At 30.8% G+C, this 23,593-nt stretch overlaps 3 protein-coding genes across 3 annotated transcripts; all 3 read right to left on the bottom strand.

The window, feature by feature from the left end:
* Positions 1 to 221: 221 nt before the first annotated feature.
* On the bottom strand, positions 222 to 2,256 carry Bma-zmp-5 (Matrixin family protein; the record flags this gene model as incomplete). Its single annotated transcript, XM_001897699.2, has 4 exons — positions 222 to 411; positions 653 to 846; positions 1,175 to 1,317; positions 2,157 to 2,256. 4 exons carry the CDS (start codon positions 2,254 to 2,256, stop codon positions 222 to 224), a joined length of 627 nt encoding a protein of 208 aa, XP_001897734.2.
* Positions 2,257 to 3,623: 1,367 nt separating this feature from the next.
* On the bottom strand, positions 3,624 to 12,684 carry Bm9251 (Uncharacterized protein; the record flags this gene model as incomplete). The annotated part of the gene is made up of 24 exons (XM_043075674.1): positions 3,624 to 3,756; positions 3,861 to 3,967; positions 4,095 to 4,199; positions 4,488 to 4,631; positions 4,814 to 4,900; positions 5,122 to 5,245; positions 6,209 to 6,315; positions 6,466 to 6,582; positions 6,750 to 6,823; positions 7,032 to 7,131; positions 7,327 to 7,505; positions 7,980 to 8,182; positions 8,296 to 8,486; positions 8,638 to 8,922; positions 9,085 to 9,231; positions 9,402 to 9,493; positions 9,649 to 9,792; positions 10,231 to 10,350; positions 10,545 to 10,644; positions 10,919 to 11,021; positions 11,313 to 11,584; positions 11,842 to 11,988; positions 12,104 to 12,198; positions 12,576 to 12,684. 24 exons carry the CDS (start codon positions 12,682 to 12,684, stop codon positions 3,624 to 3,626), a joined length of 3,285 nt encoding a protein of 1,094 aa, XP_042931608.1.
* Positions 12,685 to 13,392: 708 nt separating this feature from the next.
* On the bottom strand, positions 13,393 to 23,376 carry Bm4377 (SNF2 family N-terminal domain containing protein; the record flags this gene model as incomplete). Its single annotated transcript, XM_001897697.2, has 29 exons — positions 13,393 to 13,427; positions 13,528 to 13,751; positions 14,171 to 14,254; positions 14,488 to 14,691; positions 14,949 to 15,056; positions 15,270 to 15,322; positions 15,507 to 15,689; positions 15,784 to 15,893; positions 16,200 to 16,306; positions 16,534 to 16,625; positions 17,063 to 17,151; positions 17,244 to 17,305; positions 17,435 to 17,625; positions 17,774 to 17,927; positions 17,989 to 18,145; positions 18,358 to 18,471; positions 18,677 to 18,813; positions 18,959 to 19,046; positions 19,159 to 19,239; positions 19,629 to 19,761; positions 19,832 to 19,885; positions 20,134 to 20,223; positions 20,642 to 20,855; positions 21,048 to 21,142; positions 21,499 to 21,684; positions 21,884 to 21,954; positions 22,225 to 22,281; positions 22,465 to 22,540; positions 23,143 to 23,376. 29 exons carry the CDS (start codon positions 23,374 to 23,376, stop codon positions 13,393 to 13,395), a joined length of 3,483 nt encoding a protein of 1,160 aa, XP_001897732.2.
* Between the last annotated feature and the right edge of the window lie 217 nt (positions 23,377 to 23,593).

The following is a 23,593-nucleotide window of genomic DNA, read 5'->3' as shown; positions in this document are numbered from 1 at the left end:
TCTGTCTCTTCTTCCTTTATAGTTACTTAATTTATCCTCTATGGTCCTGTTCTATTTTAAGTGAAATTTCTGTAGAGAAGTTGAGAATGGATGAAAGAAAAAAGAAAAGAAATAAACTTTCTCTGCATGAAATGAACAAAGATCAAATGCTTCGTTGCTCAAATTGTTATAATTTTATATAATTTATTTCATCTAAAAATTACATAGAAGTAAATATGCAATTACAGAACGAACCAACCATACAATGACTGTATCGCAACAATATCGCAAGGATGCAATTTTGGTATCGCTTGTTGGAAGCCTTGATAATGTGATGTCATCAATGATTCATCATCGTTTATATGTACAAGGCCTAATGCATGGCCTACTTCATGTGCCATCACCCAATTTAAGTTTCTGCCACTTGGACCCCTTTAAAAATAGGAATTATATCATATAACGAAGTAAGCTTATCATTTATATTCTATAAGATTATCTTTTGTTTGTTTTTTTGAATCAATTCTGAAATTTTCTAACTTTGAGATATGAAAGAAAAAATTAAATTTAGACAAAACCATTATTTCACTCCAATCATTCAATTTTCAGATGAGACGTTTAATTGTAAAAGTAATTTTACTATTTTACATAAAGCTAAAAGACCGTATGAACAAACCATGGTTCACTATCATCAATATGAATTTGTCCATGCCATATGATATCATTTGGATAAAATGTATGTGCTAATTCATTTCCTTTTCCATCAAATGGATATTCATCACCATGATAAAATGTCGTAAATATTACCTCAATATTTGCTTTTGTATGAGGTAATTCAATGAATTGAACATTAATGACATCCTCCCATAACTAAAATATATATATTCTGATTAATGATAACATTGATAACAGTACAACTATTCAACTATGACAATTTTGAATGATCAAATTCACTATTTAGTAAATATATCTTTCTTTTTTTCCTCTCTCTCTCCTCCTCTCTCTTTCTGTCTCAACTAATTTTATTAGATTTGAAATGAATTTCTATTGCATTTTATTTTATCATTTATCTAATCTTAAAAAAATGATTAACAAATAGAATGAGTCTCTTCTTTATCGTTCCATAATTTTCAAAAATTTTGAAATTTTTCCTCTCTCTCTCTCTCTCTCTCTCCGTGTGTGCATTCTAATAGCATACTTTGATAGCTTTGCGTAAAGCATTGTCAACATATTCTTTAAGCTTCATTTCATCCATATTTTGATGTAATTCTTTACGTGAATAATGAGCAATGCGATAATGAATGATTTTGCCTTCTAATCGACCATTATTTGTAGTTTCTTCTAATAATTATTAAAATTTTTAAGAAAAACTGCCAAATATTACTGAACTAAAAAATTTTTAATTGAAAAAAAAAAAAAAAAAAACAAAAAGTAATCTAAATAAAGCATGCATGTGTAGTACATTATTACTTTTTAGGAGAGTAATTTTTGAGTAATATATGTGTGATGCGCAAGGTTCATGTTTTCTGACATTTAACATTTAGTTTCATATTTGAAATATTTCTTATTTTTAAAGTTTTAGTATAAATTTCATATTTTTTGAAAAATTTCATAAAGATATATCTTTTGTGTAAATCATCATATAACCTGCGTTATGGAAAATAAGAATAATCTGCGAAAATAAAATCTTATAGATGGAATTTAGTAGAAATAATTGAGAAAGATTTTCTAGTTATTTTCGAATAATCAAAATAATCGATGTCAAACAAATCTAGGAACTAACTATCTTCATCCTTAGCATAGAAATTTGATTTTTTTTCCCTAATTTCTCGAAAGTATTATCAATTGTTAATAAAATAAATATTTATAATTAACAGATTCTCATAATGCCAAGTAAAAATAACTGAAAATTTCGTGATGGACTTTTTAACTTCTTAATACTATTTCACTCGATTGCTTTTTCTATGTCGGAAATCATTTATTTTATCGCATGTTGATGTTACACTTGATGAATTCCATTCTTTAGTCTTTTAGTATTTTTTTTTTTTTTGTCACATTTTAAAGGAAAATATATTTTTGAGATAAACAGTTAATCGATGTTCGGAGCTATTTTAGATTAAAATGAAGAAAAAGTGAATCGATTTAAAGTATAATTAAATAAACATAGTAGTTGTAAATACCAGGAATAGTTGTCCTTGTCAATCCTCTACGACAGATTGGTGAAGAAAAGAGCGGTTGAAGGTAAATGAATTGTAGCAAAGAGAGCAAAAATGATAACATCTCTGATTTAAACGAACAATTTCATTTCTTTAGCCATAAACACTTCTAAAATTTCTGCTAAGATTTTTTGAAAGACAAAAAAAAAAAAAAGTTCCAATGATATTTCATGATTTAAGTTTTCTCAATCCTTATTATTTTGAAAAGTTCATTTATTGTTAACTCTTCTAATTTTCAATCATACCAGTTAAAGATTTTGCTACTCAGTCAAATATTATTCAAACAAATATTCCAGACAGCAAAAGATGTTCGAAATTTAGAATAATATTTAAAAAAATGCCTTTTCACAATCTGCAACTATATAACCAGAACAAGTCTACCTAGATCGGAAATTACTTACTTTTTTAATAAAGAATTCACTGTTTTTCAACATTCTCCAAAACAAAATTAAAAAAAAAAAAAACGACGTACCCACCCAATTAAGAGCAAATGAGTGTATGTGTGCAAAATAATGAATTGTGCTTCGCCTTAAAATGTTAAACATAAATTGCAATTGAAAAACAACATCACTCCCACCACCAACAACTGACTCCTTTTTTGATCATTTTAAGTGAGACTATTTACACATTTGATATTTCTTTATAACTCATCATTACGGTTTCAAATAATTAATTGTAGATGCTTATGTTTCCATGAACTTTTATTAGAATTCTAAATCGCAAAAATTTTTTTTAGTAAATTGCATTGATACAATACTTCGTTTTATTCGTTTAACCTAATAATTTAGGCGTTTTTCTGTCAAACAATCAAGTCAAAAAACTGGACAGGTGATCAGATGCTTTTTTTTTTTTTTGAATTTTTACCAAATTAATTGTTTGATAACTTATAGTTACTTATTTCAAGAACAAGTAGCATGATGGAAACAGAGTTCATATAACATATGAAAACAAGAAACAAAGATACCTCCACAGCACCTCTTTCCTGCGTAGCAATATTACTTTGTGTAACATAACTTGAAAAATCAGACTTTTATCAACTTACACCTTTTACAATTTAGAATCATGAGATATATTTTCAAACAGTTAAAAGTCAGAAAATTTTTTTGAAGGCCGCGTGATCAAACAAACTATTCATCATTCAATATATAACAAGAAAAAAATCTTTCCCAACTTGTCCAAATTTCAATAAAATTATTGTGAAAAATTCGTCATGCATATAGTAAAGAATTTTGTACTTGTAAAAAATAATGAGCATAAAAAAGTAAATTAAAAATAAACATGCAATATATGCAGGAGCACTTTAATCAAATATAACTGCTTTAGTTATTAAAGTAAATCATAGTTCTATCTATGCAACTTTCCTAAAAACAGCACTTCCCTTCTTAGCTTACATTTCAATATCAAAATAATTTCGTAACTTCAAGAAGAAAGCTATAAAACTCCACCTTTGGGATCATTCTTAGATAATGACACAACAGGATTATCATCACGCACGCATATATCACTGCTATCTTTATCATTTTCATTTTCTTCATCGAATAATTCAGAAGGAAAAAAACTTCCCCTGCAACTGGAAATGATTGATAATTATCAGTAAAACTGCTTAGGAACATAGAAAAGAAAAGAAAAAAGAAAAAAAAAAATCGTAGGCAAATATCTACAACTTACTGTGAACTGCCATTCAAAAAACACATTTCACTCAGAGAACTTCTTGGAAACAACATCTGCGGCTCGATGTTTACTAGTCTCTCGGAATTTGATAATGCCACGATTTCCTAGAGTTATAAAACCTATTAGAATTTTAAATTTATAAGTTACAACAAAAACTCCCTTCTTAGAAAGAAAATGAAAAGATGGAGCAATTTTATATTCAAATTTTTTTCTTCAAAAACATGAGATTACCTCAATTCTAGCATACAGATCAAGAATATGTGACTGTTGTTTCTGACAAACAGACAGAAGAGATTGATATTTGTGTTGTGCTGCTTCACATTGTTGAGAATTTAACTGTTTCGAAAAATAATTTGATAAGAGATTTAAAATGATTATCTGAACTATTACCGAGAAAAATAGAAAATAGATATATTTTACGAAAACAGGTGAGAAAACAGGACTATTTAAAAGTGATCACAGTTGTAATGTTAACAATAGGTTAATGATTACCGTTCACAGACCATTAAACTCTAACATTCCGCAATTTTCTAATAATATTTTGTACGAAAGAAAAAGCAACACATTACTTATGACAAAAAGATAAAAAACGATACCAAAATTAAGGAAAGAAAAAAAAAAAACCTTTTTGGCTCTTTCAAAAACAGCGCTAAATTCTGTACAGCGCCTCCTTTCAATCATTAACTCATCTTCGAACTTTCGAGCTTTAGCCTTTGCAGATTCTTTCGCTCTTTCTTCCTGTACCAATAATTTCTTCAGTCGGACTACCTTGAAATGCTTGCTAACTTTCAGAATTGTGGATATTTAAGTTTATGTATTTTGAAGTCGATAGGACTAAATTTCAAGAGAATAACATAAATTAAAAGTCGATTATCAATAAGTTCAGCATAACATATTGCATATATTTGTTTTAGAACCGCATGAAAAATTAAAAATATAAAGGAATATACCTCAGCTAGCATTTGTGAAGTGTCAAGTTCCATTGACCTAAACCGTGACTTTGATCTAGAACCGTCTTCTTCCAGCCGTTTTTGAAGCTGAAAATAAGCAGCATCACTAAGCATATAGCAACGCTTCAACCTATAATTCATGAGATAAAAATTAAAATATGTAAAATCAGTTCCATGATTTCAATGTCACAGTCAAACATTAACAGTTTTCATAAAACTGACTGAGTGGTCAAAAATTTTTTTCCCATATAGCTATAAAGAATTCCAATTTTTGGGACTTTAAAATAACAAAAGAAATTAAGAATAACCAGCGAGACTTCATCTCTCAGCTGTTGATTAATTTGATGAGCACTTTTGAGTTCTATTTTCAAAGTCTCAGTTTCTTCCAGTTTTGATTCCGCAAACAGTAACTTCATTTCCATGTCCTCCGATCTTTAATATAGTAAATAAAAAATTTCAAATCAAAAGTTGCGTATGTTTCATCAGCTTTCCTATCATATCATCCTTAACAAGGTAGCTTATCGAATAATCACAAAATCAACTAAATTTGCATTTAAAAAGCACAGAGTTGACAAAATATAAGTAGATAATAGCTTGACAGCTTTTTATAGTATATGTATCAAACGGGATTTCAAATTCCTAATTCGTACGCTGATATCATTAAGCAATTTTTTGCAAATTCGAAATAAAAAGTGCTATAAACATCAAAAAGTTTCCCTTCCATTTTTTCTTTATGCATATATAGATAGATTATAAATCGGTAGATAGAGGGAGAGAGAGAGAGAGAGAGAGAGACAGAATTATGCAAAGTGGATGTAAAATGATAAGTGAAGAGGTCGTATGCAAGTTGTACTACAAAATCACTAAAAATTATAGATTTCGAAAATTTCATTTAAGTAAGCAAACAAGTTCGATAGCGTGAAATTTGACTTTGTGATACCAAACTTTCATTTTCATTTTTTTCTTTTAATATTATTTTCTTCAAATCGATCGAATTTTTTGACGATAGAAAACTAAAACATATGGCTACTTTTATGAAACTTGGAAATGAACACTGAATTAACTTGAGTGGAGTTCGAATGATAAAAATTCAAACTTTGCATATATTTTTTGGAAGACTCAAGGCAAATAATGATTGAAAAAAGGTCAGATAATAGTAAGAGATGATAATTATAATCTGACTATACAGATTATTATAAACTTGAGAAGTTTCTTTACGATCGCCCTAAAAAGTAGAAAAAAGTTAACTGAACGTACGAGAAAAACAAGCTTCAGCATCTAAATAAGAAAAAAAAAAAAACTAAAAACATCAAAAAACAACTCTTGAATCAGCCTAATTGAGTATGGGTTGATTTTGCTGACAAAAACTGCTTTTATTAAAAACGAAAATCACACCTTCTTTTATACATTTCCAACTCAACCTGCCGATGATTGTTGCTTTCAGCCATAGATTCCATTTTTCGTTTCAAATTTGTTACAAGAGTCAAATAATGATCAGCTTCCTTAGTTAAAAACTTTCAGAATTCTTTTTCACTCAGAAATCCAGATGAATGGAAAAGCAAAGTAATGTAACAAAATGCTGAAGTAAATGAAAAAAGCAAAGATCTAACAAAGATATTTCAAATAATATATTTAGTAAATTATTAACTTACATTACGGTAAGTTTTTATCTTTTCACAATATCTCTTCTCAATTTCTCCCCGTTTTGAGCGCTCTATATTGCTTCGCTTCCGAAGATCTGTTAAAGCACTTGTTAGCTGTTCTCTTTCCTAAAACATAGTTTTTTAGGAAATCACAAGCTTCAGGTATGGTGAAAGCAAAAAATAAGGATAAAAGTAGATCTAGGCTACTCCTTAATAAACCTGACGAAATAACCTGTTCTGCAATTCTCTTATCATTAATATTACAAAATTGTTAAAATATTACGAAAACTTACAATTTCTGCATTATGAAGAGCCATACTGAGTGATATTTTTTCTGACTCCAATGATTTCTGTTGTTTCAAACGACCTGAAAGGATTTAGAAAAATAATTTGTTTCGGAGGTGCTTTATCGTCAATATCATGAAAATTTTCATTTGTGTATTGTACTGAAAAATACATTGAGACTTCGTCAAGAATTATTGTGTATGTAGTCTTCAAAATATGTCTTCGCTTCACAACTTTCAAGTCTTATTGTTAATGAAAACTTAATTGCTGCAAGACACTGTTTTCCTTACCGAAAAGTCGACGATTTCGTTCGGCATGAAGCAGTCTTCCACAGCGTTCATAGAGCAAATGCTGATTAACAAGTGCTAAACGGACATTTAGCACTTTTATCTGAAAAGAAAACTGTTCTCATATGAGTAGTAAATTTAAGTGAAATTCATATTCCACTTAATTCTATTAAAACACTTATAGCACTTATTATTGAGAATGAAAGTAACATAAAAATGCGTTACAATAATAACTAAAATGAATGCGTCTTTCTTTTCATTTCCACGAAGTTATTAAGTAAAAAAAAAAAAAAAAAACTTGAGTTTCAGTCGAAAGGCCCTTAAGCTGTTCGGACATATCATCATAAATTATTGCTGGCAAACGATCGGCTAAGCCAAGCTGTTTCAAGCATGTATGATAGTCGGCACTTGCTTCTATATAATTCTGATATGTGCGTTCATGTTCACATTTTAATTCCTCATTCAGACTTTCTTCATCTTAAAAACTTTGTATATCGTATTCACTAGAATTTAGGACATGTCATCCTGAAAACATTCAGTAAGTTACGGCCACAGATGTTCGGCACCAAAAGTAACTTCATTTATTTGCTCAGTTTTTCAAATCAGTTAAAAATCTTCAAAATTTAAATCCGTGACAAATTTTGTCTTATTTCGACAATTTATTGTTATCAATTTAAGCAGAAAAAATAAAATTGAAACTAGTCTTGTAATTGAAAATGCTACACGTTTAATAATTAGATTAATTAAGTGAGACTAAAAATTGAACCAGCGATGCCAATTTTCAATATCTTCTATGAATTATTTATAAGCTGTCAGATTTTGCTGTCATCACTTCCGTCATAGAAACGTGATGTTCTGTAGCAATGATCTATGAGAGTGATAGTTAAAAAACTTAATTTTTAAAGACTTGAAGTGTTTTGTTCATAGTAAAAGAAATTGGAACGAACTAACCAATCAGAGAAAAAGGAAGAGCTTGAAGAAATGGAAGATATGGACATTTCTGAGCGATTAACTCCTCAATATCCTCGACGGAGAGTTCAGTATTTCTGGTGGTCATGAGCTGCCTTGGCTTTAATTCATTAAAATTGTATATTTTTTCTTTATCATCAAATTCCAAAATATGCGACAAATCGGAACAGGAAAAAGAACGAAGCCTAAAAATAAAGGCAGATCTAAGAAACTTAGCTAAAATTTGTGATTACAAAATAGTTATAATTCACGGTATCAATATCTATTATGCCTTATTGACAAACAAATCAAAACTAACAACTGGGTCTGCGCAAAGTTCCTCAGATGACCGAGACAATGAATTATTTCATTTTTTTTACGAGGGCAACCATTTATAAATCGCTGGCGATTGACTTTTCGAAAAAATGAAGTCACTGAAAACCGATTCGCGCTGTCATTCGAAATGCTTCCATTCGGTTCTTCGGCTTCATTCATTTTAAATTCTTTAGTCTAGAAAAAAACATATTTCTTGAATAAAGTCTAGAATAAACATAATAAACATATTTCAAGACTAAATGATTCGAACTTCAACGTTAACTTGAATTTCAAAATCTCAACCTATTTTACTTTAGCATTGTAGTAAAGAAAAAAAAAAAAAAACCTTTCGATAACGAATGGTTTCTGCATTATCATCAATATCAGCACCCTGCTGAAAGCTTTTGATAAGACCTGTGTTTGTTGCGTTCGTTGATAAGGAAATTTCAACATCATGATTCCCCAGAGCATCCGAAGTAAATGCTTCAGATTGTGGATGACACATGTTTTCTAGGGGTACAATCGTTGCAGGAGTATTTGCAAAAGAATCTTCTGAAGGCTGTACTGATGAAAATGGAATGCAAGGTGAACAAATTTCTCGAGCATCCACACCCTGTTCGATATGTCCGGTCTATAATTAAACTAATAAAAAAATCTTAATGAATCTCACCATATGTGTCAACGACAGCCATCAAACACTTTAGAAATTTCTGAAGTACCGTATGTGGGATTTTCTAATCAATTGAAGTAAAGATTCTGGGAAACTAAAGCAGCCGTAAGGAACAAAAACTACCTCATCACTACGTTTCTGGATATCTTCACGTACAAAAATTTCTTCAATTAGTTCACCACCTAAGGAATCATCTCTTGCTGTAACCAGAAGTGTTCTAGGAACTGATAAGTTATGAAATGACGGTTTATCCGACAAAGTTCGTGACTTCTGGAATTATTATATATTATTATTGATTTATTTGTAACTACTTATTCCTAAAATCATGTTTATCTCTCCGTTAAAGAACTGAGCGCTATTCATATGTTGAACAGAACAAATCAAAATTTTAAAAAAGAAGTCAGGATAAACTACCAAATGAAACAGATAAAAAAATTTACACGTCTCCGAATAAAATCATTAATCTTCTGTGTTAAAGAGGATCGTCTTATGTGCTTCGAATCTGCTGTGCCAGTTATTGCTCGTCGTGATTCTTTACATGAAAAGTAAAGCAATTATCAATTCTTGAAAAATAGTGAGATCCAGAAAAGAATCCAGAAAAATCCTTCGCTGTAAATGCAATCGAAAATGTACGCTTTTCTTACAGTTCTAAATAAAGATTAAAAATTTTGGAAATTAAAAGCTCGCCTGCAGAAAAACCTATCACCATATTTGATACACGGTTATCTACTGAGCTAGATTTTGATTCCGGAAGAATATCCGAATCGCTTTTACCACATTCTAGCCATGCATCATCTTCATTCCAATGATCCACAGATGTACCCAACGAATCTAGAGAAAAAAATTTTAACATTTGTGATATAGTTTATCAACAATAATCTGGAAAATAAGCACTACCATTTGCTATTTTATTTTACAAAAGTCCTAAATAAATCATTACGGACCAAGCTTTTTTAAATTATTAAGTTCTCCAAAATAAAGTAATAAAAACAATCAATAAAATAGACGAGATGATAAATGGGAGTTTTTTAATCACCTTTATTTCAAGGATGTACCAATAAATCTAGGGAAGAAAATTTGACAATTTGATATATATTGACACCTAATTTTAGGCTAGTTTTCTGAGAATATTTTCTCCTAAAAGGTAAGTAACAAAAATCCCGAAAGGATCGAAAGTTGAGGGAAACAGCAAAAAGTTGATGACCAAATTGTGCAGGATTGGTCAAAATAAGGCGGAAATACCGCTGAACTGTAATTTAATAAACTAACTGGATGATGACGAATCTGTTTGTGTTGGAAACAAGTCATTCAAATCTGGCAGCTGCGAAACATAGGACATTGTTGAACTTGATGTCTCCAGTGTGTGATTCGAGGAAATTAATTTACCAACTGAAAGATTGAAGTGTTTCAAATGAATAAATTCCGAAAAAAAAAAACTGATGAAGCCGAAAGAATAAAAAAAGAAGAAAAGCAGAAAATACGTTTTTTTTTTTTTTCCTTCGGACTCATTACGCAAGATATTAAGCAAAGAAGCGTAATACCTCGTAATAAAACAAAGATATTCTAAGCAAGAGGTAAAGGACCTTTAACGACTGTTGGCAAGACGGGTCGTACGAGTACCTGTCGACAATCAGCTAAAAAATCGTGCGCTTCACGATGATTCCAACGATTTCTATCTAATTCCTTCAAAATGAAATAGATTTGAAAGTGCCGTATGCTAATAATACAGTGGGCTAACATTAATCCATCTATAAATATAGTGAGTAGTGCTTATCGAAATTTTATTTGATCAGTGGGAACAAGTCTAAAATAAGAGCAGGAATAAAAGTATTTTACGTTGAATTGAAATTGAAGTTTGAAATCTGAAAACAGATAAAAATAAAAATAAAAAAATGTTAAACTGTTTCTTTAGCCAATACCACTATTACAAACGAGACTAATTCTCAAAAATATTCACCTGTTCAACTGTAACACTTAATATGTTCGGATGGAATTTCACAGCAGAAAACAATGCTTTAAGTACATGTACTGCTCGACCATCCGTAACATTTACATGGCTTCTGGAAAAAAAAAATTTTGGTAGAAAGAATGTTCTGGATACTATACTTCGAACTGTATTCTATATATAAAAGTTAATGCTGCCATTTTTTTTTTTTTTTTGTTTTTTTTCTTGTTTCTTTTCTTTTTTCTCTTTCTTTGTTCTCTTTCTTTGTTTTTTTTTTCTTTTTTTTTTCTGCATTCCTAAGCCCTATGATCATCCATCCAGTATAAAAATTTAATCGTTGTCAATAACTGCCTTCAAAGAAAAACATGGCAAATCATTTTGATAAAGTAATTCAGATAATGCCTACCTTAAGTACTCTACCAAAGTCGCAGGATAAATCCCATACAAAACAATAAAATACTGGATTATTGCACTATACAGATGTGATACATATATTCCTTCAATGATATCTGATTTCTGCTGATCAAATAATTTCTTGAAGTTATAAAGCATATTGCAGGACATAATTAATAGTCGAAATAAGTTTAGCAATATCGATTTTTTAGGAGCAGCAAAATGTGGAAGTAAAGACGATACGATAAGGATCGCAGAAACGACCACAACAATGTTCTCAGATGGCTGCAAAAGTAATAAATAAATAAATATAAATATATATTTTTCAAACAATTTCTCAAGTAATGAAGCGTATTACAGGATATATATATATAATATTCAGAGCTGCTAGAGTTATAAACGATTTAGATTTGAAAGTCCTTTGCTCAAACCTAAGGTATCGAAATATAATCATAATTGTACTTAACCAATTGTATACTTCCTAACAGATCTCGGGTATAGTGCTCATTTCTTTATCAAAAGAAAACAATAAAAAACCTGACCCGAATAAACTTCAAGATATGATCAAAAAGTGAGTGCTCAGCAAGCTTTGGTAACCAACTTGGGGTCTTTTGTATTAACTGTCCAAGAAGTGTAAGCGTAGCTAGCGTATTTTTGGCCAAAAAATCCTGAATTCTACTGCACAATTCCTGTAATCCTAATATTACATAGGTTATAGTTTCAGCATACAAAAAAAATGATTAAATTGTATGTTCGTTTAATTTCCTTATTTAATTATATTCACATTGAAAAAATTAAATTTACCGTATCATAAGGCTCCTTAACATTACAAAGCAGTTCCACCGCCAAGGACGACCGACTGTGAATATAGCAAGTTACTAACTGACCAATACCTTCTCCTGGAACAGAAATGACATTAGACTCTTTTTACATATAATCAATTTTGATACACATTGCGTTTAGTGTTCTACTCTTCTGCTCCGCGTATTTTTTGCACAGAAGTTATGGTATACTACGAAACAAAATAAACATTGATGGAAATAAAAGTATATCAAAGTAATCCGATCTGATTAACTTTTTATAAAATCATAACAATTAACCATATTACTATTAAATCCATTGGCTTTATGCACTGATTAGTCATATCACCCTGCCATTCTGCAGTATTACTACTACTAAAGCTGATACACCAAAATTAGTCTAAAACTATTCCTACGCGAATTACTTCGTACTCATTGTTAAATCCTCGTTCAATCAAGTTAACAAGAAGTAATACCTTGATTGATCAACCCTTGTAGTACTTCCAGAGAATCTTCGGATACCTTTGAATCTAGCGATTCAGCATAACGAATTAGTTGCGTTATATTGTGCTCTTTTCGTTTCATACTGCACGTTAATGTTTTTATAAGTTTGGCATATTTGCCGCTTCCTCTAAGAGATAGCTACCCAAATAAAGTTATGTAAGATAGAACACCTGAAAAGCTTCGCACAAAATCATAAAACCTTCCCTATGTCGCAACAAATAGAATGCAGCTTTTATTAACCACAACAAATTCCAATTTATGAATTAAAACTTTAAGATCATCTCAAAGGAAATACATTAAGAACGCCGAGTTAAGGAAATTTTATATCTTATTTGATATGAAGAAGCTTCTATGGGTTATATCGCTTGAAACTGTGAGAGACCCAACAAGAAAATTATGCTTAGTTAAAGTTTCAACCAGAAGTTAAGGTAATTTAAACTGAAACCAAGCCGCACAAAAATATCATTTATAAAAACAGTATATAACAACTCCCAGTCGTAATAATTGACGGGACATTTTAATTCCTCCCGAAGGAGCTCCGAAAACCGTTTTTTCTGCTCCTGTTCAAGACTTAAATATCAGGTCGAGCACCTTTTCATATTGACACACATACTATTTTTTAATTGTAGCATTTTATGCACTACAGATCTATATAGTAAACAAAAAAGGACGAATGCATAAAATACATCACTGAAAGAAGGAATAAAAAAAGTGAAATGAACGCAAGAAAAGTTAGTTTGGGAATAAACTACTTCGATTATAGCTGCCATTATAATTTGAATCAAGTTTTCAATACATAACACTCCCACAATGTGAATTCTGATCTAAACGAAAAGATTACATAATTTTTTGTTTCATATATAGCATATGCAGAAAAATTTGAAACTGTGTAATGAAAAACATAAACTTCAAGACAAACTTAACTATTCGGTTGTACTAGAACAGTTTCCTGTACAAGAGACCCGGGTTTTCTTACTGTTGCAAGAGTATCAAAAGATCCTGTATTAGTGTTAGAAATAGTTGCTGGGAAGAATTTCGACGAACAAGCGGTATCAGCAAAATTAGCTAAATCATTACGTGGACGACCCAGATCGAATAAGTATTTCAGATCAGCAATCGTTAATTTACTGAGTTTCTTTGAAGCAACTCTGAAATCGTTCAAAAAGATTTTTTGAGAATTTAAATGCTCCAGTGTTTTTCTTTTTTTTTTGAAAAGGTAAATATATATATATATATAACTGATAAATTTTAAATCAAAACAAACAACGACAATTTATTAACTTCGGTTAATGCAAAAAAAGAAAAAAACATTTACAACGCACTATGTCCAGATTTAAAAAATCATTCAGCCCTTCCAAAAGTGGAAAATTTTACATCATCTGAGAACGAGCAAAAAATAACTCTTCAACAACGGAAACGAAGATAACTGCAGAAAAAATATGGTGCATCAAAAATCCTGGATTTTTTAAGTTTAGTAGCACACTTCCCCAAGGAAAAAATCCAACTAAAAAAGCTTCCAAACAATAATCTCAACGAAGCCTCAGCTATCATCCAATATAAAACTTACCCATCTAGAACATCTTTTGCTAAAGTTTGCTTTATTCGCTGTAATGCCAAAACACGCTCTTCGATTGTTTCCAAACAAACCAGCCTATAAAAAGTCTTTTTTAATACAATACTCCGAAGTTTGTATTAATTCCACAAGATCAATTATGAAAACTTTGACTTAAATTTTGAAAAAATATAATTTAATAATCCATGAAAATACTCGATAGTTAATTACATGTGACTATTAATCTTATTCTGCATATGAACTTCCTGAAAATAAATCCATAACATTTAAATCTTATTGAGTGTTGGTGATAACTTATGAGAAATCCAGACTTGTGTATAAAAACATTCTTCGTTTGACCAATTCTATAAATACGATCACAGGCTTGTTGCTCGAGGGCAGGGTTCCAGTGCAAATCAACGAGAAACAGATGATTACCACCGACTAAATTCAACCCCACTCCGCCGGCTGTCAATGACAACAGCATAACATGAGGTCCACTATCCATCATATTAAAGCTATTAGCTCTATTTTGCCTGAAACACTTCTAATTGTCTTTTAAATATATGCGATAGAGAAGAAGTTTGATGCAAGAGTATATAATGAGATATTGAGGAAATAAAAAACAAGACCATAATGATATGCAAAATTTTTAAAACACGCTAAAAAAATGCTATAAATTGATGAAGCATCTATTCTTGATATAAAAATTGTACCACAGTTTCTTTTTCCATATTATTAGAAAATGAAACTTAAAGAAAGAAGGAAATAAGAGAACAACGATACGAATGACCTGTCACTACTCGAAACTTTCCCATTAATAGATGTATACAAAATTTTTTTCCGTTCCAAATGATACTCCAGAATGTTCAAAAGACTGGTCCATTGACTTACAATAACACTGAAAGATATCAAATATCACAGTGGTCATATAAAGACGTATAAATTTTTGTTGCAAAGATCTTGTGAGCAATTACTAAAAATTATAACAGACTCCCATATAAGACAATAACAGATTGATTGGAAAAGCAGGAACGTAGTTAATCAAACATAGTAGCACTAAATACTCTATAAGTTGTAGGTATAAATTTCGAAAATACCATGTAAATATTACCACTTATCGCCACAAGAAAGAGCATAGTCCACTTGTTCAAATAATTTCTTGATCTGAAAATAAAAAGGTCAAGATTTTAATAAATTTCAGAATTAAAAAGGGGGACTAAAAAAAATACAGGAGAAAAAACACTCAATCTAAAAACTGATTAATTCAAATTGCAGTCATGGATTACAGCATCGAACGATGTAAACTTTTACGCTATCTGAAACATGAATGTAACATCTGAAGAACTACCTTTGTTGAAATAAAAGTTTTCTGGAACAGCTGTTCCATTTGTTTATTCCCGTCCTCACCCAGTAACTTCTCGGTAAGAGCTTTTTCATCCAAAAGCGATATATTCGAAAAACACTTTGACAACATCCCAGCATCTTCATCCTCTTCAACGCCTAACATCTGGAGGGCTTCCATATCGACTGCCTAGGAATATTCCGTTAAAATACGAAAATGATTATTTACTTGTTTCAATATTACAAACAGATTTTTCAAGAAGATCTAAGTGATTAAGCAGTACCTGGTTTATTAATGCAAAATGCACACAGGCTTGTCGTAATCGCATTAATAACGTTAGTACACAAGTCATTGCTTGAAAATTATTGTTGTTTCGAGTCGTTTGTGGACCACCTACAATGAATTCTATAAAAATTAAACCAACTTTCGCAAAACGATTTGTATCATTGTTGCTAGACTCATTTCCTGTGCAAATATTTAATTTAATTTGTTTAAAAAAATGAAGTTACTGCTTATACACTGTAAATATAACTCTACATCTTTTCCCTTTCATCTCTCAGTTATATCTGTTAATATAATATTTCTAATCTTTGATACATAAAATATAACAATATAATTCAAAAAGATATGGCACTAAGTAGATTAAACTTCATGATTTAGATTTTAGTTTCTTCACAAGATCGTTTATATGGAAGAAACCTGAAAATGGATTCTTCGTTGGTTTATAACTAGCATTTGTGCATCCAATACCATACAGATCCCGTTCTTTTTCCTCTCTTGTTTTGATTAGTTCTTTTACTTGTTGCCTTCAATTTTTGGAAAATGAAAAAACCTATGTCATTCTGCTGTTTGTTAATGGAAGAAAAAATTCTTCAACTATATATATGTTTATAACTTATTTGAAAAAACATATATTTTTTTACCGCAGCTATCAAATAAATTACGATTAGAATTTGAATAACTTTGCAAAATTATAAGCAGCAATAGTAATATACAAAAAAAAAAAGAAAAACTTCTTTAAATGGACACTGACCTTGAAACCTGAAACATGTAATCATAAACCTTCTTTTCCATGCCTTCAAATTTCATAACAATTTCTTCATACTTTCTTGACTTTAGATCAACCTACAAGAATCAAGCCAATTCAATAAAATAATTTTCGAGTCTTATCTTTATATTTCAAATTATTAGCATTGTCTGAGCTCAAGTGATTAACTTTGTCTTTAGAGTATTGTTAAAGAGGTTTAAATATTACAGGTTGTTTGAAATCTTTTTCTTCGTAATTTTTTTTTCTTTTTTTGCACAGTGTTTCTCGAAAACTGATTTATTTCAAGATAGTTTTTGCCGCTATTCCTAACTCATGATCACCAAGCACCTTTGGTCATGATACCCAGCATACACTGCTACGTAAACAATCCACTTTCAAAGTCTCTAGACAAAAGAATTAGTATACTATCACTTTAAAATTCTAACTTTCTCCATAACACATATGCAGTTCTAATTTCCTCTACTTAATATATTTAATTTCTGCAGTACAAAAAAATAATTATTAAGAAAAATACAATCGGTTTATTTGTTTCCGTACACAACTGATTCTTTTCTCGTCTGAGTAATAAGCCTTTTACCAGGGTATTTAATCTTTGTGACGAACCTAGAAATAAATTTCTGAAACATAAGCTAAGATAATATAAAACAAAAAATATACAAATGAAAAAAAATAAGAATCGGAAAAAACCAACATACGTGCTGATAGAATATATTCTTTCCAAACAGCTTCCTCATCGAAGGGCACCACACGCAGAAATCTGAAGCGATTTTTAAAGTTAAACTAGAGCATTATCTTGAATTATAAAGATAACTAAGGACAGGAAGTCATCATAAAAGCATTCAATCCGGAAGTAAAATAAATGGAAATATGTGAAAAACATTTGAACCTGATCAGGGAATATAAATCCCATAAGTTATTGTGAATTGGTGTGCCTGTAAGGCACCAACGAGCTACAGCAGGAATTTTACAGCACGCTTTAGAAATTAATGATGTCCTATTTTTGATTTGATGCGCTTCATCCAAAATAACACGCTCCCAGGCTATCTTCGTGAGCACGGAGCCCGGTTTTCTTGAAATCTGAAATGAACATCATGATTTATCCTTATTTAAATTCTGTTCTTTGAAACTAATTTGCAAACGACTAGCAAATAAATTCATTTTAGCATCCTAAAAATCTACATACTCAATAATACAAATGCCAGAAAGTTCTAGAGAAAAGACTAACCTTTCGTTTTGTTTTTCCTTTTCCGTTTTCTGTATGGGAAGCACTTTCATCACTACTACTCCTTTCATCTTCGACACCAACTGCAGTGAATTTCTCGCTTAATTCATTGCTCACAATTCCATATGTAGTGACAACGACATCATAGCGTGCAAGGCTGGAAAAAATTTATTTTGAAATCGATTTAATATCAAACTAATATGGATGTGAAAAATTACCATTCAGCACTTATATCGCGCTTGTGTTTAGGTCCATGGAACACATATCGAGAAAGAAAGCCACTTTTTACATGTTTTTGAAATTCTGCTTCCCATTGAAAGATTAATGAAGCTGGAGCGATAATTAATGTGGTTCTGGACGGGATTAAACAACTACCTAAAGATAAAAAATTCATAATGACAAGGCATTATTTATTCCTACAACTATTTAGATTACAGGAATATAAACAAGGATTTAATAAAAATGGTGGTAAAAAGTGTTTTGTCTTGAAAATAAGCTATGGAATTCCCTCTCATTTATTTCATTTTCAGAAAGCATCTAAAAATAACTGTCAAAGAGGATGTTAAACCAATAAAACTAAGAATGACTTTTCGTGACTTGTTTGTTTGATCCTTTCACTTCTTCATTCTGCTTACGATTTTCCTTAACGTTTACAATGAGTGAAATCATACTTAACGTCTTGCCCAAACCCATGTCATCAGCTGAAATGAGATGGCGATCTGTTCGGAATTTTTGATATCAATGGTAAATGATATAAATTTAATAAGCTAAACTGCTAGCAAAATCGTGCTCGAACATATTCAAACAAAATTGTATTTAAAATTGAAATCCAAATTGAAAATGAATTTGTTCACTAAAAGAGAGTCTCTGACATACTAACGGAAACCTAAAACTAAACTCATATACCAAGGATGCCACCAGGTAATGATTGTTTCTCACGCCACAGCAACCAGGTTAGGCCCTCTTTTTGATGAGGCATTAGTTCAGTAAGCAAACTAGTTGGTGTATTCGTTTTCAAATTTTCTGGGACATTTGCAAGTGAACTGAAACAATTTAAATAAGCAAAAACAAATGAAAAAATGAGGCATATGTACAACACTGACATTTCAGCCAAATGAATCTAAATATTTAATGAACCTAAATTTCACAGAATATAACTATTAGTTTTATAAAAAATCCTAAATTTACCTATGCATTTGAGCAATAACTTGTCCAGTAACTGCATTGGCCAGGCAAATTCGATTGTCGGTCATTTTTCCACCAAACAGCCGGTGTCCTATGAAAGAGAAATCAAGAATTAAAAATCAATACTTTCCTTTATAAGGCTGTAGAATTTAGATTTTAAAGAAGGTTTCTATTAATTCACGTCTTTCATTATAATAAATCACCTCCAGTTATAATTTGAGAAGAAATCACTGGTGGTTCGTCCTTTTTTTGAACACTACTAGCTTCTTCCCTTTCAATAGGTTCTGCAAAATCACATATGCTTTACTAGAAAAAAATTTAAAATACTGCTTCCTGATCTCCTCTCAAAATCATCTATTTATTCTGGAGAAAAGAGATACCATAAACCATGCGTGTCATAGATTGAGCAACATTTTCATTTTTCTCAGCAATGATCCTAGATCTTTACTATACTTGCTTAAAATTATCGAAATCAATCTGCACGCAACAAGAATTTCCTCATTTAAAAAAAAAAATTTGTAACCGATTACTAGTCTATCGCCAAATATTAGCAGTGAGCATAATCTGTATCATTTCAGTGCTTTCGAACTTGCAATGATAACAAAAAGCTTAGCATGTTATTCTTAAATTTTGTAATTTAGATCAATATTGTTAGAATAATCCAGATACAAACCATTTGGAGCGACATTTGCATTCCTTCCAAATGCATCCCGATTAATTAATTTCTCTTCCAACATTTCAATTTTTTCTAGCAATCGCCGCCCACAGTCTGGCAATTTCGACAAATTCGCACTTTGTTTAAGGTTCTAAAGCCAGATATTTATAATGATATATATGTGTAATCTGAAAATCTGAAAAACAAATCACTTCAATTACCTTCAAATTTTGCAACTGAGTTTCCAATTCCAATCTCGATAAGGTCTCTGGAATCTGAAAACAAAAGGCATGTTTCTTCTCCTTTTTTATGAGATGACCTCGGTTCTCAAAATAATCTCTCAATTCATTAAGATGTAACAGTCTCACATCAGCCAACGTTTATCATCAAAGAGAATATTTTTTAACTTTTAATATTAAGGATTGAATTCCGTTATAACAAAGCAAACAATTTTGAATTTGTGAAAATTGCTTTACCGAAGAACGAAAGTGTAGTTGCTAATATATTAATAATACAAGCTAACTTTCTGCGTAGGTTCCGATGTTGAAGTGTAATGTGGTGGAGAATCAGAAACATCATGAATCGATGTTGCGACAAGTTTATTTGTGGTAACCTGAAAAGAAACTAATACTCTTCTACAAAATGATTAACTAAATTTAACTTTCTGTACACTCATGTTTTACAGGAAATATCGCTGCAGTGATGCCTCTTTCTTGAAATTATTAAGGACTAAATTTAAATTAATAATATCTTTGTTATAATAATAGACTGATGTTCGATGAAAGTTGGAACGGACAGGAAATGGAGTCATAAGGTTGCTGAGTAACGCAAATTCAAGACACAGATCTTCTCGGAGGATCAGTTTAAACAAATTCAAAATCAATAGATCTTTTTCATCCATCGTATTACTGCAGGAAAAGATATAAGCTACCTATTACCAACTGAATAATTCATCAATATTATCTCACAATTCTATTTAAACTAAAAAAATTTGCAAAATATTTCGAAGATGTTAAAAAAATTGAACTTACCGGAACATTTCTTTCAATGTCATTCAATATTTCAATTGACGAATCTGTGGTACTGATGTGAATAGAATCTTCACTCGAGCTATTTGGTGCAGTTATATCTTCAATTTCATTTGATGATTTCTTCAACGTAGGTATGTTTTCCTTTTCGACCAGAAATGACGAGCAATTATTATCACTAACAACTTCGGTTTCCATTGAAGCGGTATATTTAGCACTAAAAAAGATGAAATAATTCATGCAGATTGCTTATCCTTATTGCAACTAATCTGTATTAATTCGAATTCTCTTTACAGACATCATATTCAGTGTAAAGATAACCCCATTCAGAAACATATTTCCTTATTCGAAGATATTTCCCGCATTTTTCAACCGCATTCTGTAAATTCAAAATATCTGTTAAATATACCTGGTTAACACGTTCGACGGAAAGATTTTTTGCACTCCTTTTATTTTAGAATCATCGCTTGTGCTAAATATATCGCTTGAGTTGCAGCTATTCGTCTATAATATTCAAATTTGATTTCATTCATTGATTTACTTAACTAAAAAAGATTTTCAAGAGAGGATAACAGATTAAAGAAAATGTAGCACGGAATTTATTTCTTAAAAGAAAGTTGAATTCTGATAACGAAACTGCTTTCTTTGTCAGAGTTGCCGTTTAATTTCGAGCAGTAATATGTATACTATTTTCTAGATTTTCAGGAAGCAACTAAACAGTACACCATTTGTTCTGCAAAATTCATCTGTTAGTTCTCTTTATCTGATCCAATAATGATGAAGAATTGAAAGCATAATTTATCCTCAAATATCTGCTTTTGAATCTCATGAAGAAACATCATAAGTAATAGTCCGCCTACTTTTTTTTCCTTCAACAATTCTGCTTCATTATTTGCCGAGTTTCGTTTACTGATATTCATATTACTAGTGCCCTCCGCTGTGTTCACTTGCATTGGACTAGCAGGCTCTTTATCATCAGTTAAAGGACTCTTCATTTTCGACTTATTTACAATCTGACCAGTATTACCCCATATAATTTTTCGCTTCTGTAAAGATAATAGATAATGTCTGCACATATTAATGTTTCTAGAGAAGACAGAGAGTTGAAAATTCTGAAAAGAATGATGCGGCATCTGATTTAATAGCCACAGATATAATTATTTTTGAAATCATTACTAGAAATTTTGGGATGCAATAGCTTTTCAACACAGATCTGAATAGAAAACAAAAGATGCTAAATAACACCTCATAAAGATTCTTCGCTACAGTAATCTGCCGACCACTTTTTTTCTTTTTTTCGAGTTCTAAAGGTGAAACTGCAATGAAAATTCACCATTACTTCCTCAATTTCCATGCATATTGTTTCCATTATTATGTAGCATTGACTTCATTTAGGGGCTACTTCTAAACCTATTTTAGTAATTTAATAGTTTTATTTGAATTTGATTTGCTTGAATATAATTATTAAAATAAATATAAAAAACCAAAGTAATAAATGAAAAATCATCTTTCTTCAATTAGTTCGAATGGTAATCGTTGATGTGAAATTAATGAAACATAGTAACAGTGTTCAAAGGGGAACTAACCCACAGCACTACTGAGTATACTGCGACTTCGATCAACTCCTCCAATCAAGTGAAGATCTAAAATTTTTTGTTCTATATAAATTATATAACTATACTTGAAGTTTGCAATTGCAAAGCCGAACTACATATTTATTGTAGGATTCAGTAATATGTATTCAGCATTGCAATTGCAAATTTCAAAGTTGAAGGAATCTCTTTCTTCTAATAGAGAAAAGATGTCAAATATATCACATCACTTACTTTTTTCATTACTGGTGGAAATGCTGTTTGTTGCAGATAACTTTGGTTCCTTTTCATCCGAAAATAATACAACATTCTGGAAAACATTAGTAAAAGTGACCTAATGTGGTCAATTTAAGAAAATTTTACTCTTCACTTCCATTTGCATTTACTGCTAATACCGTAAAACTTTGAAAGAAACACCTCAACTGATTCCTTATCATCCCCATTCGTGATATCAAATCTAGTGGTGATAAGAAACATCCTTTGCAAATTATAAACTGATAAATTACTGTCAACCTTTTCTTACATTCAATTACATTTTCCGTACTTTTTCCAGTCTTATTCTTACATTAGATTGCCTTGTCCCAGTGAAATTTCAGCGTTTTAAAGGATAGGAATAGTTTTTAAGTTTTTTTGCGAATGTTTTTGTCTATTTCCTTCTCTCTTTTTCTCCCTCTTCCCATCCATTTCTTTTATTCTTCCACCCATTTTATGAACTGGTGACTTTATGAATCTCAACCTGTCTTAAACAGAGAAACAACAGAAAAAATTTTTCCTTTACCAACTGAAAAATTCCATTACTGTTCCAGCTAGAGAATACGCTTGTTTCTATTTTGTTTTGCAGCTGATATAGTATTATTGATAAAAACGCTTACATCCAAATAGAAAATTGAATTAAATTCAGAAAAGACATGCTTCATGAATATGCGATAATTTGTCGAAACAATTTGATTGAAATATGTGATCCCGTCGTTCGGCAGCAAATACACGAGGGGTTGAAGTGATCGGTCCTGGCTCTCTCTGCTTTATCTTTCCGATTGGTGATATCAGATCCAGCGATGATAACAAGCAGCCACTAGCAGAAGGAAAATTTTCATTCTTTACTTGTTGTTCGACTTTTCTCACTAACATGTCATCATTCGATGACATCTAAAATTCAAAAAAAAGTTGGTGCATAGCTGATGAAAAAGATATGTCGAACATTTCCCAGTGCTGACAGATTTTTTATTCACAGTAACCCGTTTGACAACATAAGAACTTGGACACAAATGATACGTACTGCGAGATATAACTTGACCTACGACACTATTATATTCTCTCTCTCATGAAAATCTACTGTAAGGCAAGCAAACATCAGTGTTAAAAT

This window comes from Brugia malayi (assembly GCF_000002995.4).
Source record: "Brugia malayi strain FR3 genome assembly, contig: Bm_v4_ChrX_scaffold_001, whole genome shotgun sequence".
NCBI lineage: Eukaryota > Metazoa > Nematoda > Chromadorea > Rhabditida > Onchocercidae > Brugia > Brugia malayi.
This window is presented reverse-complemented; position numbering and strand designations above follow the sequence as displayed.